We start from the raw sequence: 13,943 nt of genomic DNA on the forward strand, positions 1-13,943 counted from the left end.
CACGTGGGGGGGGGGGAGTCATTTGTGTGGAACACCCTATTTCAAGAGGCCAGAAATGTGAAACATTACTGTATATTACAAGTAAATTAAATGTTTCAAATAGAAGATCAGACCAAAAGCAACACCTATGTAAATCCTCATAAAACAAAATAGGAAAAGTTTAGAGAGCTCTCTTTCCGGCATTGAAAATATTTAATCTTGATTTTTTTTTTTTTTCTTCTCCAGGCTATTACTTTACAACTAGAAGGAGTTACTGCTCCGGGCAAGCTCAGGCCAAAAATGTCACAAGTATGAGGATGCAGACTCCCTGCAGGATTCAACTCTATTGTAGCAGCAAGTGGTGGCTGTTACAATATAGCTTCATTCCTCAATTTATTTCAGCTGGTCCGGAGAGGCAAAGTTTAAGAGACTTTGTATCACTGTCCTGTGTAGCCACCTCTAAGTTTGGACTGGCTAGACTCCAAAATCCTGGTGTTAAAAATGGAATGAAGGAGCGTTTGCGAAGGAGTCGCCCTTTGTTTTATGGCCCTGAGCATCCAGGGACCTCAATACAGAAGAAGGAGGGTTCCAGACAAGGCTGAACTAAGACACTGGCTCCTCATCTCATTCTGTCCTAGTTCAGAGCTAGAAAATAAATCATCAGACTTCATCTTTTAAATATTTCAAAATCCTTCTTCCCATTGTAGGTAGATATTCATTGAAATAGTGTGCCACCTAACCTTTCTGGCAAAATCTTATTTTCCTAATGATTCAGTACCACTTCACGAATGCCCTATTTTCGTTTGAAATACATCTTCATGGATCTTTAAAGGTACAGTTTTAAGTCTGCTGCTCTTTCTTTCCTCTCCTGAATAAGCGATAACGAGTGATCTTTAACCATTAAATAAGTGTACCGAAAAAAAAAAAAGAACTAGTTGATGAAACCGTTTGCATAAAGTGAAAAGAAAAATCTTTTATTCCAAACATTTACTCCTCTAGTGTGGGATTTGCAAGGCTATGCCTTGTCTATTATCTTTCTTTACAACAGCATACATTTGTCACTGGGACACTCTTCATTAAAAAAAAAAAAAGTTTCCTTAATCAAATCCCTAAGAAAAATGAACTTAGAAAAGCTGAGATGTTCTTTATTGATAAAGACAATCTTACTGATTTAGTTATCTACAAAGGATATGAAATTTCCATTTTAAAACTGAAGGCCTATGATACTTTCTCTAAGATGTGACAATTAAAACACTTTGAAATTCTAGTTTTGAATTATGGTCTATGAAATTCCCATGTCTGTTTTTAACTATGGAGATTTAACTTGTTAAATTTTTGATTTTACCATTTCTCTAAAGGAAAATAAGCACCTTTATAATCACGAGGCAGTTATTCCTACCATAACTTTATCACGCTGTTTCCATCATAATCGGTCCACGGAGTGGCACAACTGATTGAAACTCCAAAGTGTAATATAATTTTATTTATTTGATGATTTGAAACCAGGCAGGATCAGGATCTGCTTTTCCAGACTTATTTCCTACTACTCCACCCCAAATGCTCAACATTCTCACAAGCTGAGCTTCGTGTGGATCTCAGAACATTTTCCCACCTCTGTATCTTTGCTCAGGGTGATATATTCTCCTGGCACCCCCAACCCCAGGCAATGTCATCCTGTGAATCTCAGAAGCCATTCTTACTACATACCCCCACCCTCCTCTCAGCCTCCCAGAATTTTGGGTGTGATCCCTAAATTCTGTAAATCCCCAAAGACAAGAGAAGAGGGAGGATGGGAGAGAAGGATGGGGGGAAATTTCCATTAGCATTTCGTAACTCTCAGGTGGCAAACTGCAAGGCAGAACTTTTTATTTACTCGTCTGCCTATTTCCCCAATGGGAACAAAGGCTACATCGTACCCATTTTTATATCCCTCACAGAATATGGGGCAGGTTCTGACATATACTAGATGCTTATTATTCCTAAGTGTCTAAGTGCACCGAATTCAAATAAATATCTCTGATAAATATTTCTTCTATAAAAGAAAAACTGATGAAGTCCCCAAAGAGCAAGGAAGTGGCTAGGGAAATAGGGAATATTCCTCTGTGTAAGCGGACTCACTGACCCCTCCGTCAAGCCATCAAGTGACAATTAGGTAGAGGAAGGAAGCTTGCTCTGCATTTGTTCCAGAGAAACCAGTGATCAAGCACTATAAATGAGTGTACATTATGTTGGTAGTTCTAAGGACACCACCTCATCCATCCCCCTGGCTCATCAACCCAACTTAAAGCTTCATTCACAGCAGTTCCGTTGTGTGTGTGCACAGCCACAAAAGGGCTGTAAAGCTGGGGCCAGTGACTAACTCCATGCTGTCATATGCTCCCCATCCTTGCCTCTGCACCTTCCTATCTCACATCCATGCCTTCCCAACCCATCCTCCAGTCAAGGCCTTCCTGTTGCCCTCAACTCTCCTCCCATTGAACCTATAGCAGTGTCACATTCATTCTGGAAGAGAGCTTACTTGTGTTCATCCTTCATCTCCCTTACTTGACTATAAGCAAGTTTAGAGTATAAAAATCTCTGATGTGTCTTGGCATTCTTCATATTTCCTAGTATTGCAGGTGCCCAATAAATGTTTGTTCAATAGAAACTGTCATTTCTCAAAATGATTATTTGAAACAAGGGCACTCCTACAAAAATGACTGTTCTCTTTCAGTTATTGGATCTTAATGATCGATAGGCGTTTTGCAAGTTGGAGAAGATGTGAGTTATTAACCACTTCTAGAATGAAAGACAGAGCCTAAAAAGAAGTAATTTGGAGTTTTAGGCTGGGACAGTAACAGTGGTGGCAGGAGAGGCCCATACAAGAGTTTTACCAATGCTCTGTAGCACTGGACACCTTCTCTTGTTGGTACAAATTCAGACCAAGAGACTTCAAGATCTCTCTGCAAGCTGGAGTAGAAATGAGAGTACCTTGTTACCTTGTTGCTTTAGGGATTAGGATACTTCTAGATCAGTCTGTGGGTCCTAAATGGGGAGGTCATTTGGTGTGGGTGCTCATGACCTTAAGGCACACCCACCGTAGCAGATATGAACACCCAGATTAGCTCCATACCCAGACCAGTGCCTTCATGTGCTATGGGGAAAGAACACCCTAACATCAATGCATCAAGAGCTAATTATAGTGGAAAGAAAGCAAATCAGGCCTCTTGAGCTCAAGCATTAGTCCCCAACTAGTTAGTTATATGTGATCTTGAGCAAATTATCTATGTAGAATTACTTAATCTCTCAGGACCTCAGTTTTCCTGTCTATATTTAAAGCAAAATAAGAATAATACTTTATACATATCCAGAGTTGTGAAATCAAAATTAGATTATTCATTTTAAAAACCACTCTTAATAAAGAGGTACTATACATATATGAAGTGTTGTTATTCTTATTATTATATATCTACCATTATTTAATTATTTATTCTGGGGGGTGAGGAACAGGATATAACTAAGCTCCCCATGACCACATGGGGTGGATACCAGTTTTTTAGTGCTGCACTGTCACAACCTATCAAAACTGCTATATTATATTCAATTAATATTCAACAGGTATTCCGAATCACCAAAGGTAATTCCTGGTGTTCACAGAATCAGTGAAGATATACACTATAAATTATTATAATTATACCAATTTCAGATTAGCAGGTGAAAATGTAGATTTCATCAATTAGGATTAAATAAAGACGCTGAGCTCCAATTGGCATTTAGCACACATGCTTTGCACAGGGTTCAAGATGCCTGGGCTTGAGACCCAGATCTGTCACCAACAGCCGGTGAAACGTGTTCCTTTCCGGGAACCTCAGTTTCCTCTTCTGTAAAATGAGAATGCTAACATATCTCTAATATTGCAACTATAATTTACTGTGAATTTCATTTATGGGTGAAAGTCATTGATTTGACTCATAAAAGTCATAAAGGAATGCAGCTTTTCACTAGCCTTCTGAAATATACCTTCTCTACAAGTGTATTTCTGATGCAAAATTTGCCATATGTAGTATGTAAAAGCTAAGATCACAAAGCCATTAGTTATGAATCCAGTGTCAAAAAGCTCAGCCTAAACAGCAATTAAAATGAAGTCTTGCTGCAAAATTAAAGGGCATATGCTATATGTCAGGCTCAGTCAATAAGAGGTCTTGCACAGAGAAGCTCAAGACTTGGATGGAACAAAAGTATGTTCCGTAAATAACAAGTTCTTCAGTTTCCATTTAATTATTATCTTAAACCATCCTGTATAATCTTATGATAATCCTGGCATGTCTTTGTTCCCAAGTTAAAAAACAACTTAATATCTAGTAAATAATAATGCAAAAATGAAAAACTAGTTTGAAGTGGCCTCATAAGCTAAGCCATTTGTTTCCGAATCTAAGTAAGTTTTTACTATGGTGGTGGTGTATAAATTACCTTTCCAGGGGCTTTAGCTTTATATTTCATATAAACAATGGCTTTATCTGTCCCGTTTCCATCTGGTCACTTTTGGTGGGACAATTAAAGGCCTGAAGCCTTTATTTTTTAACTTCAAGAAACATGTATACATTTTCCCAAAGAGAGGTGGGAGGAGTCCTTTGGTTGGATGGTGAAAATGGGTAATAATAATAATTAAAGACTTTAATTGAATAACTAACTCAACTAAGCCTTATGACAAAAAGAAAAGATGGGGTAAAATAAAGACAATTTATGAAATTGCATTAAAACTCGTTTCAAAAAGACCTCAATTACGGGAACTGGATGGATTCCACATTCGTAATGAAGCTAAGGGTCAGAAGTTGTTACTTTTATTCTTTTTTAAATTCCAGTACAGCTAAGGCACAGAGCAATGCAGAAAACAAGGCAGGGGCCCTCAGCCAAGGGCTTGCTAATCCTTCTTTCTCATCAATTTTAAGAGAGAAAATACCCCCTGGCCAAGACGTGCCATCGGCATTCATATATTTGGGCTCTCTGCTCCCCCCCACTCCACCCCTACCCACCTCTCCTTCTGGCATCATTTTTATAACACTTAGTAGACATGGTTCTTGTAGAGCGTCCTTATTTGAAATTTTCCTTCTGAGGCCATTCTGAAAAGTTTACCTAAAACTATTCTTAGATGAAAAACCAAATGTTCTATAGCCCGATACTCAGGTGGTAATTACCAAGTTTGTTTTTGACAAAAAAAAATAAAAAGCAGGTATTTAGACCCTTCACAAGCCTCCCAACGCACTGTGGCATTTGTGCAGATGACACTCAATCCGTCACAGTCTTGCCGGTGCCCCTTCAACCCTTAGGATCCTCCATGATGCACTGTAATCTCTCACGGGACATCAAATGGTAGTTAACACTGTACCAAGCTGAATATGATCCTAGGTCTTCCAAACAGTTGAAATCTTTCTTTCTCTGAGAGACAGGGATGCATGTAGAACTGCAAAGAATCAAGAATGGCTACGGGGGATGGGTGAATGATGGCGGCTCAAATGCATCACCTTTTAAAATGTAAATGAAATGTATGTTTTTTCCTATAGCAGGTGTAGATGAACATTATATTTGTATGTGTCAATACACATACAAATATAAGTACTACGTAGAGTTCTCGTCAGAACGGCTCTCTGGGGCAAAGTGCGGATTCAGGTAACGTGATACCTCTTACTGGACCAAAGGTTAACGGGATCAAAAAGTCATCTGCCCGTATTAAGATAGAAAGAATTGCTCTCTCAGGGGCTCAAATGCTTGAGCGTCTGGGGTGAGACCCTTCCAGTTTGCAAATCCTAAATCTAGCACTCTGGTCCAGTTACAGGCACTGCATTCTTTACCTTGTCCACGTGGGATTAGACACTTGCACACAGCCCTTCCACGTCAGAAGCACCTACCTGGTGTCTGTTCGGGTGTCCCACCGAGGGCTGGAGCAGACTGCTCATGCCTGGTCAACCTCATAGCTTAAAAATCAACAACAACTCTATTTAAATAAGCATTAAAAACAACTTGAGCCTAGAAAATACACTCAGCGCTAACTCACTGGATAGTAGGGCCATGTTTAAGTTTAGTTTTCCTATTTGTAATTAACGTCGCACAAAAGATGTTTGAGTCACACACGCTTCGTGGTTTTATGTGAATCTCAAGAACATCCGTCAGTGCTACTTCAGTTCTTACTCTTCAAATTTGTTACGTGGAACAATTAACAAGCAAGAACGATAAACAAACTTTATATCCCCAAAGTGACTAGTTAAGTTATAAAAGAACTGGGAAATTCATAGAAATGGTTTATTTAATCTCGATATCGGTTTCTAGGATCTGGTTCAGTCTTCCCTGTAGACTAGCACTAATACAGATTATTCTTAAATGGCCACCTGCTATTTTATCTTTGCTCCCTGAAAAACTGAGCTATTGATGGCTTAAAGGGCTTTCATCGACTCCTTCCAAACTTCACAATACCACATTTCCATCACTTGTCATAAATTAGAGAAAAATGCAATAAATAAAATCAAATCATATTTATGATTAAAAATGATTATGTTATATAAGGCTGTCTTCCAATAAATGCCAGTGAAAAAAAGCAAACCTTTCTGCTTCTAACAGGATAAGAAATATGTGTTATGGGGTTGTGTTATGAATATCACAGCAGTTGTTTAAAATTTAAATCACTTAATAAATTTTACAAGTTAGTAACATATTTAAATATGCCCATTCACTGGTATGGTGATTTAGTTATGAATTTTTAATTCTTTTTCATTCACGAGTCATTGCTAATCCTTAAGCGGTCATTTAGTCTTTGGTAATTTAGGGAAATTTTTGTTCTCTTTCAAAGTGCAATATAAAGAAAGACCTTCAGAAAACAAGTATATGTGGTCTTTTTTTTTTTTAAGTTGGCGATGAAGCTTCTTTTTATGTGTAAATTATCTGGTGAAGTTGCTCAGAAATTCAACTTCTCCTCAGCCTGGTTTTTCCTTTTCAAAAGCGACCTTTATTTTTGGTTTGTCTGGGAGCTGGTTTGACTGTTTCCATCATGCATGAAAAGCAAATGCACTCGGAATTTCCACTCTACCTCCTCTGCTGCCATGGGGCTCACCTGTCTACATCTTCTTCGGGACACTTCTTTGGTTATAAGGCTGGTCGTGCACACCTTCGTTTCTTAGGACTTAGTTGCAAATGGTGCCTCTGCATTTCTATCTAATCATCAGTGGATTTGCCTTCTACATTACAAAACAATCTGCTGTCTACTGCTGGACCAGGGCTTTGCTTCACCCACAAACTGGAAAAAGCCCCCCAGAGCACTGACATCCCTGCGGTGACCCTCTAGGGAATCTGAAGCCCAAAACTGCTGAAGGAGCTCAGTTTGCTAAATATGCTACTCTCTGTGAACATTCAACAAGACAAGGCAGCCTCAGAAAGACATTAAACAGATTTTTAAAGGAAGGATGGAAGAAGATACTCAACGAATTTTGGAGGTTAAGGTCTCAGGGAGGGAGAGGGCCCTCTTGGATTCCACGGGCCCCTTCACGCTGTCTCTCAGAGAACGCACGCTCTTCTGGCGGTTCCTCGCAAAACGAGCCCTCTTGATCTTCCACAATGCCGCGTCACTGAGGTTGGCGACATTGGTCCTTACAGCAGTGATAGCTGTCCAAAAGGAATTAGATGTTATTTTCTTTAACAGGCTATATGGCACGACTAGTTTGAAACAATCCATTTGTGTTTACTTTCAAGATTAAAATAACACCTTTCACGGATACATGAATCATTCATCTCTCTCTCCATGGTGAGTCTTACATAAAAAGTCAACACTATTGGGGCGCCTGGGTGGCTCAGTTGGTTAAGCAGACTCTTGATTTCTGCTCAGGTCTTGATCTCACAGTCATGAGATCGAGCCCTGTATCTGACTCTGCACTGAGCATGGAGCCTGCCTGGGATTCTCTCTCTCCCTCTCCCTCTGCCCCTCCAATCTCTCTCTCTCTCTCTTAAAAAAAAAAGTCATTGCTATTGCCTATCATGATAATTGCCTATGATTTCCTTTTTTCTTTTTCTTTTTAATTTTTAAAAATTTTATTTTAGAGAGTATATGCAAGTTGGGGAAAGGGATAGAAGGAAAGAGAGACAGACTCTTAAGCAAGCTCCACGTTTAGTGCAGGGCCAGACACGAGGCTCTGGGACCCTAGGATCATGACCTGAGTCAAAATCAAGAGTTGGACTATCAACTCACTGAGCCACCCAGGCACCTTTCACCTATAAGTTTTCTTTCTTTCTTTTTTTTTTTTTTTAATTTTTTTTATAGTTTATTTTTGAGACAGAGANCACAGAGCCTGACACGGGGCTCGAATCCATGAACCGTGAGATCATGACCTGAGCCAAGGTCGGACGCTTAACCGACTGAGCCACCCAGGCGCCCCGATTTTTCTGTTTAGACTATAAGACTGCATTGTCTGATTTTTCTTATCATTGGATAAATAGTTGAGTGACCAACTTTTCCCATCTCTTAGAGCTATAGGTAACTGATTAATATTCATGCAGGAATGAATTTGCAAAGTATAAATATATCCCCCAAAACTACTTGCAAACATTGCAAATATGATGACTGAATGATACTTAAGAAACACACCATCACAAATGGTTATCATAGATCCTTAAGGAAATGAGAAGAGGTTTGATTTTGGAATGCCAGAAAATGGTTAACCTATGGATTACTACAGAGTTACTCAATAAATATTTGATAAACTGAGTTCAGGAAGTCAGGGCATCCTCCATAACGGGAAGTTAAATTACATGCATTGTATCGTCTGCTACTCTAGCAGGTACAAGAACAATAACTGTGACTGTTTGAGGCAAGTTCTTCAGCTTACTTGTAGGAAAAGGAAATTCTTTGTTACAATCCAAATGTAACTGAGCTTCCAAAGAAAGTGTCTCAAATCTGTTGACAAAGAACTCCCAGCTCAAAGCAGGAATATCTTGCTTAAGAAAATGCAGGAGTAAAAGCTTGCTCAGTATTGTGGGTCGATCTTTAACCACAGTATCAAACTGGAAATCGAGACAAAGACACAGACCCTGGGGCAGAGAAGGGAGAAAAGGTAAGTCAGATGTTAACATCCAAGTTACTCCAAAGCAACTACACTAAGCAAAGTCAGTAAAACCAGGCAACCTCCTCAATCCATACAGTAACGTAATATAGAATAATATACTATAATGTGGAATAAGCCAAGTAAAGTCTTTTTTCATTGCAAGTCTGGTAGAAATAAAATGCAGAAGAGGAACTTCTTCTACTTGTAGAATATCTCTTGAATTTTCATTCAGAAATCTTAAGTGTATGTTACTGGTTTTTAGATGCATTCACTAATAAGCACTTGATCCAAATGCTCTCAAACCAATGTTTCTTTTTTCAATGTCTGTAGTTTCTATCAAGAAAATCATACTTCCAAAGCTACATTTTAGAAAATGCAATATGGTTTTCTAATTCTCTTTCAATGCTATCTTCTGTGTTTCTTTTTTTTTAATTTTTTAAATGTTTTTATTTATTTCTGAGAGAGAGAGACACAGCATGAGCAGGGGAGGGTCAGAGAGAGAGGGAGACACAGAATCTGAAGCAGGCCCCAGGCTCTGAGCTAGTTGTCAGCACAGAGCCCGACGCAGGGCTCGAACCATGAACCGTGAGATCATGACCTGAGCCGAAGTCGGACGCTTAACCAACTGAGCCACCCAGGTGCCCCTCTTCTATGGTTCTGAAAGAAAGTAAACTCATCTTGTCTTGCAATGTGAGTGTTACACAGAATCTTAAAAACTCAAAGTTGGAATGGATTGTGCATCCATTTCTCTGGTATATAAATCTGCTTACCATTCCCCTCTCCTCTTTTTCTAAACTTATTCATTTAAATTCAAGTTAGTTCACATACAGTGTAGTACTGGTTTCAGGAGTAGAACCCAGTGATTCATCACCCACATAGACACCAGTGCTCATCCCAACAAGGGCCCTCCTTAATGCCCATCACCCATTTAGCCCCCCCCCAAACCATGAAATTTAAAAACCATCCTTCATTCCACCATTCTACTAATTCATTCAACTCTCAACTGTTTGTGCCTATGTTCCACACCCTGAGCAGCGGCAGAACCAACAGAGAAGGACTATCCAGAAGATAACTGGGAATTTTTATAAGGGAACATGTGAGTCCACAGTCAGCAAAACCATCTCATTTCTCAGCTCCTGCACCTTCCTCTTGGTCCTTTTTAGAGGAAGAACCTTTACACTGGATTGGAAGCAGCATAAACACACAGACAGTTAAGAATGTGGACTTTATTATGACTCCGACCTGAGTCTGCTCTGCCACGTACTAGCCATGTGACTCTGAAAAAGTTACCTACCCTTTCCAATTCTCTGCTTCTGTATCTATAAAGTGGGAACCCACAAGGTTATTATGGAGATTAAATAAGAATATGGATGATGGGACACTTTTAATACACTGCCCTGAAAAGAGAGTACCTATTTGATAAATTTTAACTCTTGCCATGATTATTAGTTTTAATTATAATGATATAATAGTAGACCAGGCGCCATTGTGGGGAAACAGAATATCAGACCTTTGGAGGTTCTAGTCTCCATTCTTCCACTAATTCACTATGTGTCCTTTAAAAAGTCACATTATGGGGCACCTGCACGGGTCAGTCAGTTGAGCATCCGACTTCAGCCAAGGTCATGATCTCGCCAGCTCAGAGCCTGGAGCCTGCTTTGGATTCTGTGTCCCCCCTCTCTCTGCCCCTCCCCCACTCACGCTCTATTTCTCTCAAAAATAAAAATATATATAAAATAAAATAAAAAATAAAAATTCACATTATCTCTCCAACACTTGGTTTCTCCAACTATAAAATAAAGGTGCCAAATAAAATAAATACATTACTCTCTACAGGCCTCATATTTCATGTTCCTTTGACTTTAATTTATGGTGTTTCATTTGATAGCATATTTGCCTCCTCATGTTTTGCTTCGACTTATACAATAATTCATCACAGAGATTTCTTTTAAAGTATCTAGCCTTTAAACACAAGAGCTCCCAGCCCAGGAAGCAGCTAAATAGTATAAGATAAACCAGCCTAGTTTAAAAATCTGCCAGAAAAAAAAAGTCATACAATAATTATATCTGTCAAAGTTATATCGCTATATGGACAAAGGAAAGAAAGTATTAACAAATAAAAACAAGAAATCTGTTAATAAGGTATGGTTCTGGGATATTTCCTCTTTTAAAAATTCCCACTGTAACTATTTGTAAAAAAAAAAAATTTTAAAAAATTTTTTAAGAAATTCCCACTGTTCCTGTCATTGTCGTCGTCGTCATCATCATCATCATCATCATCATCACGACTGTATGTGTTTATAACTCAATGACTTGGTTGACCAGAGGACCGTCTATAGAGCAGATGACATACATCTGAGGGACCTCACCTGCAATGCTGGCCTCTTTATGGTGTCAAGCAGGAGACCGGCCCTGGTGGCCACTGCTGGGTTCACATCCTCCACAGCTGTCAGAAAGCAGCAGAAGGCATGTGCCAGGGAGTACTTCAGCAGGTGGTTTTTGGTCACTGAGTGAATATCCAAAAATCTACAAATTACAGCCACTTTTTCCACTGCAAGGTTTAAAAGGCAGGGGGAGAAAAAAGGCAAGGGACATTTAATAAGCTAAGAACTGAACACATAAAGAAAAAGTTAACTCTGGGCTCCCACACACTATTTTGAAATACCAAAAATACATTTTAATGCCACCTTCTTGAATGTTCCATCTCATCTGGCAACAGAGACCATTTCTACCTGCTGGGCAGGCTTGATTTAGCTGTGGGTTGCCTTTTTTTTTTTTTTTTAATGGTCTTCCGCATTGTTTAATTCAAACTACATGAAACTATTCAAAATGCCTCCATGTTCATTTCTTTGTCCATTCCATAAGCCCTTCTGTGGACCACACAGGGAGACGGGAGGTGTCCACCAGGCCTGGCTTTAGATTCTGGACCCCCCACTCTACCCTTAGTATGTCACAATGTGAAATGACAAAAACAAAAACAGACTTCCCAGGATTATAGCAGTCACATATTTTTTATATTCAATATATGCTTGCTTACTTGATAGATTTCTTTTTTTAATTAAGTTTCTTTAGTTTAATTCTAGTATAGTCAACATAGAGCGTTATATTAGTTTCAGGTGTATAATATAGTGATTCAACAATTCCATACATTACTCAGTGCTCATCACGGTAAGCGTACTCTTTAATCCCCATCACCTATTATTTCACCCATCCCCCACCCAACTCCATAAGTCAGTCAGTCTAATTATTCTGCAAATCTATGTTACATGACTCCAGGGGCACCTGGTGGCCCAGTCATCGACATCAGCTCAAGTCATGATCTCATGGTTCATGAGTGTGAGCCCCTCATTGGGCTCTGTGCTGACAGCTCAGAGCCTAGAGCCTGCTTGGGATTCTGTGTCTCCCTCTCTCTCTGTCCCTCCCCTGCTCACACTCTGTCTCTCTGTGTGTCTGAAAAATTAATAAACATTGAAAAAAATTACATTAGATGACTCCAGGCACCCTTAAATCATGGCTTTATAAGAAATTAAAGTAGCCAGTGAAATAACAAAATGCCATGAAAATAAAACATTTCACTACTTTATTGAAACTATTCCAGCAGCCTAGAATATTCTTTCTGTTCTTCTCTGCTTATTGCTATTGTACTATCCTTAAAGAATCTGCTGATGAGATTCTACCTGTTCTGTAAAGTCTACTCTGACCTGGAATGGCCTTTTAGTCCCATGAACTCCTGCAAAAATACTACTCAATCACATCTTATTCATTTACATAAGACAGTTGTGTGCTCATACCTAGCCATATGATATGTCTTCTTTTGTGGTCTTGAATTATATTTGTATCTTTAGTTTCCTTTTTTTAAATTTCTTAAGTTTATTTACTTTTGAGAGACAGAGTGTGAGCAGGGGAGGAGCAGAAAGAGAAGGAGACACAGAATCTGAAGTAGACTCCAGGCTCTGAGCTGTGAGCACAGAGCCCGAGGCGGGGTTCGAACTCATGGACCATGAGACCGTGACCTGAGCCAAAGTCGGACACTTAACCGACAGAGCCACCCAGGCGCCCCGGCGTCATTAGTCTTTAGTTTCTTAACCTCCTACATGTTTATATTTGACTTCATCAATTAAATTTACTAGCTTCTTGAAAGCGGTAGTCTGCTCTTATACTTCTTTTTATTGGTCCCATAGTAGCTAGTACATATAATATTTATTCAGTAAATTCACCAATTCACTTATTTTAAAAACATATACTTAAAAAATATATTTATACATTTAAAAATGTGTGTGTGTTTAACTAAGAAACTATCGAAGGTACTTGGAGGAAGATGAAGTAAGTGGAAGATGAACTGTTATGAATTCAATGTTTGTGTTCTTCCCCGCTGCGACACCAAAATTCATATGTTAAAGCCCTAACCTCCAAGGTGATGACATTTGGAGGTGGGGCCTTTGGGAGTTAATTAGGTTTAAATGAAGTCATGAGGGCAGGGCCCCCATGATGGGATTTGTACCCTTATAAGAAGAGGAAGGGAACCAGAGCACTCTCTCTCTGCCATGTGGGGACACAGAGAGGAGGCAGCCATCTACAAGACAAGAAGAGGGCCCTCCCCAAGGAACCACATGTGCTGGCACTTTGATCTTGGACTTCCCAGCCTCCAGAACTATGAGAAATAAATGTCTGCTGTTTGAGTCTCCCAGTCTATGGTGTTCTGTTACTACCTGAGCAGCCTAAGCACACTAACATATGAATCATTCATAAGTCTTGGCATAAAAGTCAAGTTGACTAAAAGCACATAAGACAGGCACAGCTATAACTGAAATGTAATTTTTAAAACTATAAATGCCACTGATGAGATAAATAACATGACAAAGAGACCAAGAGATAAATAACTTTCCACTGAGAGAATCAAGA

General features: G+C 39.2%; 1 protein-coding gene across 3 annotated transcripts in view; it reads right to left on the reverse strand.

Moving 5' to 3' along the window:
• UNC79 (unc-79 subunit of NALCN channel complex) overlaps positions 1-13,943 on the reverse strand; it is a 207,326-nt gene that overhangs the window by 98,774 nt on the left and 94,609 nt on the right. For 2 of the 3 annotated variants that reach the window (XM_077780866.1, XM_077780867.1), the window contains exons 21-23: positions 11,411-11,592; positions 8,826-9,027; positions 7,429-7,608 (exon numbers count right to left, since the gene is read on the reverse strand). In XM_077780866.1, coding sequence (XP_077636992.1) covers positions 7,429-7,608; positions 8,826-9,027; positions 11,411-11,592 — 564 coding nt within the window. Of the gene's footprint in view, positions 1-5,864; positions 5,931-7,428; positions 7,609-8,825; positions 9,028-11,410; positions 11,593-13,943 lie in introns of all 3 variants that reach the window. The other variant, XM_077780865.1, reaches the window with a different exon arrangement.

The sequence above is a fragment of the Crocuta crocuta genome, unplaced genomic scaffold, assembly GCF_008692635.1.
Source record: "Crocuta crocuta isolate KB4526 unplaced genomic scaffold, BGI_CrCroc_1.0 scaffold299, whole genome shotgun sequence".
Classification (NCBI taxonomy): domain Eukaryota; kingdom Metazoa; phylum Chordata; class Mammalia; order Carnivora; family Hyaenidae; genus Crocuta; species Crocuta crocuta.